This window comes from Branchiostoma floridae, chromosome 8 (assembly GCF_000003815.2).
Source record: "Branchiostoma floridae strain S238N-H82 chromosome 8, Bfl_VNyyK, whole genome shotgun sequence".
Classification (NCBI taxonomy): Eukaryota; Metazoa; Chordata; class Leptocardii; order Amphioxiformes; family Branchiostomatidae; genus Branchiostoma; species Branchiostoma floridae.
In genome coordinates, this window is record NC_049986.1 from 3,306,201 (window position 1) to 3,312,318 (window position 6,118).

General features: G+C 40.9%; 1 protein-coding gene across 1 annotated transcript; it reads left to right on the forward strand.

The window, feature by feature from the left end:
- Positions 1-515: 515 nt before the first annotated feature.
- LOC118420498 (organic cation transporter protein-like) lies at positions 516-4,497 on the forward strand. Its single transcript, XM_035827330.1, has 6 exons — positions 516-676; positions 1,082-1,309; positions 1,734-1,945; positions 2,183-2,291; positions 2,790-2,993; positions 3,450-4,497. The coding sequence occupies exons 1-6, from the start codon at positions 549-551 to the stop codon at positions 3,583-3,585; spliced, it is 1,017 nt and encodes a 338-aa protein (XP_035683223.1). The 5' UTR covers positions 516-548; the 3' UTR covers positions 3,586-4,497.
- Positions 4,498-6,118: the final 1,621 nt, after the last annotated feature.

Consider the following 6,118-nt stretch of genomic DNA (forward strand, 5'->3'; position numbering starts at 1 on the left):
AGGTACAGTTAAAAATACATAATTTGTGTGGCCTTCGCTAAGAATACCGTATTCTCTGTACTTGCTGACTTGCTGATTGGCTGGCTGGTTTTCTGACTGGCTGGCTGGCTTGCTGGTTGGCTGGCTGGTTTTCCGACTGGCTGGCTGGCTTACTGGTTGGCTGGCTGGCTGGTTTTCTGACTGGCTGGCTGGCTTACTGGTTGGCTGGCTGGCTGGTTTTCTGACTGGCTGGCTGGCTTACTGGTTGGCTGGCTGGCTGGTTTTCTGACCGGCTGGCTGGTTTGCTGGCTGGCTGGCTGTTTGGTTGTTTGTTTGATAGTTTGTTTGTTTGTTTATTTATTTGTTTGTTTGTTTGGTTGGTTGGTTGGTTTAGTTGTTTGGTTGTTTGGGTGCTTACTTGGTTGATTTGTTTGTTTGTTTGTTGGTTGCTTGGCTGGTCAATTATCAAATCTCATTTTGTGATATAATGAAATGATTGTAAATGTTCTCTTTGATTGTTCCCTACAGCCCTGGAAGTTGTCGGGTCTTCCAAGCGAAATGCAGTAGGCATGGCTGTGACCCTGAGTTTCGCGATAGGATTCTTCGTCCTTTCTCTACTGGCTTACTTCCTGCGAACCTGGCGGAATCTTCAGCTGGTCCAAGCATTGATAATGTACCCACTCCTATGCTATTGGTGGTAAGAGTTTTCAAATACAATAAACCAGTTCCCCGGTTGATGTGCCCTTTCCAGTGTGATGCATTGTTGGAAAATGCCTAGCCTCTACCAGGCTCCACATGTCGCTGTAAAAATGGTAAAAATTGGCCCCGTTATAATAAAACACACCAGAAGAGTTAGATGGCCGAGGAGTACAGTTTACTAACTAAGGCGTATTTTTTTGTCTTATTTTGGCCAATTTCTACTATTTTTCCAGTGTAAATGCTAATCAACTAGTTCTATAATGTCAATGTATGCAGGTAGATGGTTTGACTCAACGATAAGTGGATCAAAATTTGAAAAAAAAACGATCATGGCATCCACTCTCTGTATCACTTTTAGTTTTAGAACTGACTAAGTTAAACAAACACACTTTACAATAAACAGGGTACTTCCAGAGTCTCCGAGATGGCTGATCAGTAAACAACGATTCACGGCCGCCAAGGATGTCCTTAAGAGAGCTGCTCGGATAAACAAGGTTACCATACAAGACCGAGTCTCGGATCTGCTCGCAAAGCCAGCTGAATCCAACGAGAACACAAAGAGTTTCACAATAATTGACCTCGTGCGAACCCATCGGATGCGCAAAATCACATTGACGATGTGCTTGGTATGGTAAGAACAATATTCCATATTCTTATTGGCTTTTGTGTCATTTCCTCACTTGCCATTTCATGATTTGTAGCTGTCTTGTATTTTCTATCGGCAACTTACGATCAGGATGTGGATGTATGTAACTATATGTGTGCATGTATATATGTGCATATGCATGTGTGTGTATGCTCCTCTCTCCCTCTGTATGTCCCTGTGCCTGTGCCCGTGCCCGTGTGCGTCTGTGTGTGTGTATGTGTGCGTGTGTGTGTGTGTATGTCTGCGTGTCTGTGTGTGTGCGTGTGTGTGTATGTAAGTGTGTGTGTGTGTGTGTGTGTGTGTGTGCGTGTGTGTGTGTAGCTAAAGGTCTGTGGTATTCATCAGACTTGAAATGACTGTGCATGATAGAAATTGACCATTTTGCCATGTTCATGCCAAAATCATATAGGATGTTCATAGCAGGAGTCTATTTTGGCCTAATTGTCGGGACGACAGATCTAGCCGGAGATCCGTACGTCAACTTTGCCCTGGGTGCAGCTCTGGAAATCGGGCTGGCTATTCTAGGGTGGGCGGGCATGGAGAGATGGGGCAGGAAACCAGTCATAGCAGGGTCCGCTTTACTTGCAGGGACAGGTTGCCTGGTGACAGCGGCTACAAAGGGTAAACTATCTTTTCATTTACATTGCTTGCCATCTTTCTTTCCATGGCTATTCCTCTATCTGTCTGGCCCTCTTAAGACATGTGAATATTTTACAGTGCTCTTTCATCTGGTGCCCTGGATATATACTTATTATATAAGTTTTTTTTTTTTGGCGAGGTAAATCCTACATCATCAAATTGGCGCCATGTACCCTCCTGGAGGTGTACCCTGAGATTTTTTTTCTAATTCTGTTACAGAACTACCGACTATTTCCCGTAATTTTGCCTTGGTCGGCAGAGTTGTCATCGGAATTACTTACAACTGTTTTATCGCATACTCACCTGAGGTTTTCCCGACTGTAGTAAGGTAGGTTGCTTGATATGTCCAATATCCCCACTATGTGTGTCATAAACTTTTCACGTACAGGTAATACTAACACATTATAAGTGGGGAAAGTTATTGGAGCCTTTTTGCAATCTGCACTGAGGGTTTAAGAGTATTTAACGTCTTTTTCGTGACTCTACATTATGATGAAATGTGCATGTTTAGGAGATTGTTTTTCTAAATTGAGCGGAACATTCGCAATGTAGTTTATAGATTATACGAAACAAGATATAATTGTACAATAAAAAGAAAAATGCTAGAATTCCTAAGTCATGATATATAAGCATTTCATACCTGTGACAAATATAATTTTGAGTGAATTTTACTTATGCAAAGATTTTGTAGATCTGAGCGTCATGTACATAATCAATCAATGAGAACATGTTATATAAGTTTTCTGTTAAATAATAGGACTTTCTCACTTGCAACATGTGGATAAACCACCGACATAGCTGAAAATAATCATTTCTGTTGCAACAGGAGCATGGGCATGGGTGTGGCCACCGCGTTTTCCCGCATTGGCAGCATATCGGCTCCCTTCGTGACGCTCCTGGGCGATGTCTGGCTGCCCCTCCCCATGGTGACGTTTGGTGTGGCGGCTTGTGCAGGCGGTTTGGCTGTCTTCTTGCTCCCGGAAACACTTGGAGTTCCCCTGCCTGAAACTATAGAGGATGTGGAGAATGGGTGTGTTGTGTTTACTTTTGTAAACTTCGTGAAAATATAGAGGTATTGGCTTTGGTCTGTCTGACTGTCCGTCCGTCTGTTTGTGTGCCCTTATTTGGGACGCCTCAGAGGGTAGACTAAAAGTATACGGGAATATGTTCGTTTGAGTGTAAATGTGGCGGTCTTAGGTACTGGTCTGAACTATGAGATTTTTTACGCTACAATTAAGTGCTTTCTTTGATTATTTGCAATCAATGTTACATTATGTGATTTTCCACAATGCTAATCTATAACATTGTTTTTATAGTGTTAATTTTATGACTTGAAACGTCTTCATGTCAACCTAAGAACTAATCCAACATTACCGCTTAGATCTTTCCCTATCCTACTACATAACGTTTATTATTCCCATTTTGCACTTTTCAATATATTGTGATAAAACCATAAATTGTTTTTCTCTTTTTTGGTCTTTGACAGAAAGCCACAACAAAGCGACAACGACAGCTCTGCGAACTATACAAACCCTCGGACCGAACATGACCCCTTCAAAAACATGAAACATTTATCGTTAGATAACTTCCATCCGTGGCCTCTTTCGGTAAGAATCAATTGAGAGCAATGAGACAAAAGAGTAAACCATCATTTATTTCTGTTACATGGCGCCGATGTTGCAGGTAGCCCTTGTCACTAATGTCATAAATGTTACATTTTCTTCCTAGACCTGTTTATACAAAAATATTGTTAACTTGACTAAACCATAGATCGTGTTTAGAACGACCGCGTTGATATCGTAACATTTATTTGAGCCATGGTTATCTTGCATCCAATTTTTGAGTTTAAACTGTTGCTTTCCTCTCTTGGCTTGAAGAAAATGTTTGAGATAGAAACCTGTCTTAGCAAGTAGGACGAAGATAAGCGACGAACCAAAGTTTGTTCGTGTAACGTTATAACGTTATGTTTCAATCAATCCAAGCAAGTTCGATGCTTCGTCCTAGAATTTGATGACGGGGCTGTTTAGAGAGACATTTATATCGACTCTTGATCTGATTGTATTCATATCTTCTTAGCCGACGTGGGGACTGGAACTTCAATGTGTTCTTTATGTTGAAATTTAGGAAAAGTGGTGGTTTCGACGTGGGAAGATTTCTGCCAAATAACCACTGACAATTTTGTGTATTTTCATTTTTTATGTTGTATTGAATGCTAAAATGCTAGGTCATTGTAGTTAGTTGAATAGAATTATGTTGGCGTCTCTCTAGATTTTAGATATTTGAGTGTGGATAACATACCTACATGGTATGTATTTGAATTGTTTATTGTTTTTTAGAGTAAATAACATGTAGGCTTGTCTTCACAGACTTACAATCAACCTTCTTTTTTAAGATACTGTTGTTGAAATCGCAAGTTTGTTAGTACAATAATGTTGTATTACTCTCTTTGTTTATATATTATGTAGTTTACACGTCTTGTACATGTGTACGCTGTTGAGACCGTTAATCTGTATGTAAACATGGCACGTTTTGTCGACCTTCAAATAAATGGAATTCCTCAAGATATTTTTTGGTTTGCAGACGAAGACTCTTACAAAGATTCAGCTTGAGATATTTTACAGTTCAGGTAATTCAATTACAGTAAACCACAGAAGATGGACAGGTGTGATCAGGTGTTCTACACATTCTATTCCAGGTGTCTCTTTTAACACAAAGAAAATACACAAAATAATTCGTGTCTTTGAGTTCTCCTATATTTCACTGTCTACATAAGACTGAAGACGTTGAAGACTGAAGTATTTGAGCAAAACAACTCGACCTAACCATGGATTATAAGCGACACCTATTAATCGGTTACAGTACTGCAGGATCATTTACATTGGAGTCATACAGTATTGCAGCTAATTAATAAGGGGCGCTTGTGATCCATGTAAAGATTCCAGTAGGGGAAAATATCACAGCCCATACTTCAATGACACCATAATTCTTTGTGTGACTTCTACAAAACCTCATTTGATTGACTGCTTCTATTTCCATATGATTGGATCTAACAGTTCATGTAGTTAAACAAGGTGAGGGACTGCCAGAAAAGTCTGTCCGTCACTCAGGAAGAATTACGATCCTTCACCCAACATCTGCTTTGAGAGCTCATACGATTACGTACAACAACTTTTACTTGACTGCTTACTCACTTACAGAATCAATAAGAGTCCATATCTCTTGTTCTTGACCATGGCTTAGCCGAACCACCTAAATACATTTGTACTAGGAATCAATCATGGATTAAGCGCCCCAGCTGTCTGATTTCTAAATCCGACTTTTCTTTTGAAGAGAAGTAAGTGACTGCTACGATTATCGTAGATATGGCCCTAAAAAAACTGATAAAAGAAGCCTTCTCAATAGCCTAAAATGCAAGAGCTTCCGGGTGGGCTTCGCCCACCTGGGTCCCCCCCACAGTGGCCCTGCCCCTGGACCCCGCCAGGGACATTCGGCGGCCCCCGGACCCCTGTCCGACGCTTTGAAAAAATCCTGGCGAGAAGTCTGTACGGCCTGAGTCTTCAAGTTAACGTATTGTGTGGTCCCGCTTATGAATACTAATTAGCCTTCGCTTTCCTCTTCGCTGATTGGCTGAACCATTAATTGAATTAACTCTTCCTGCCGGCTAGACGCAGGTGCAGATGTCGGCTCTGTGGGGTGAACGTCCGAAAGGTCACGGCATGGAGAACGAAAGAAAACCAATTTCCCCTAAAAAAAGTGCTGTAATTAAGCCTTTTACAGTACTTTATGCCAAAAATTTTACTTGGATCATTTTACCAACTATATTATGCCTATCTATACCAAATGTTACTCATACCAGGGTACAGGGGTGAAAAATATACCGTTATAAGACCGTCAACAACAGTCGCACGGAGCTAACAGCGCAGCGAAAATACCATCGCTAGCGTTTCAACTTCGGATAACAAGTTATAAGTACTGTTGAACTCAGTAACGTTAAAGTTTGTTTTTAGTTGCCTTTGACGGTTTGACCTGAAACAGTGTTACGCTAAACTCCTGAAGAGAAGTTAAGTGACTGCTGCGATTATCATAGATATGCCCCTAAGAACTGATACAATATAAAGCCTTCTGAATAGTCTAAAATGCGAGAGCCTTAGGCGG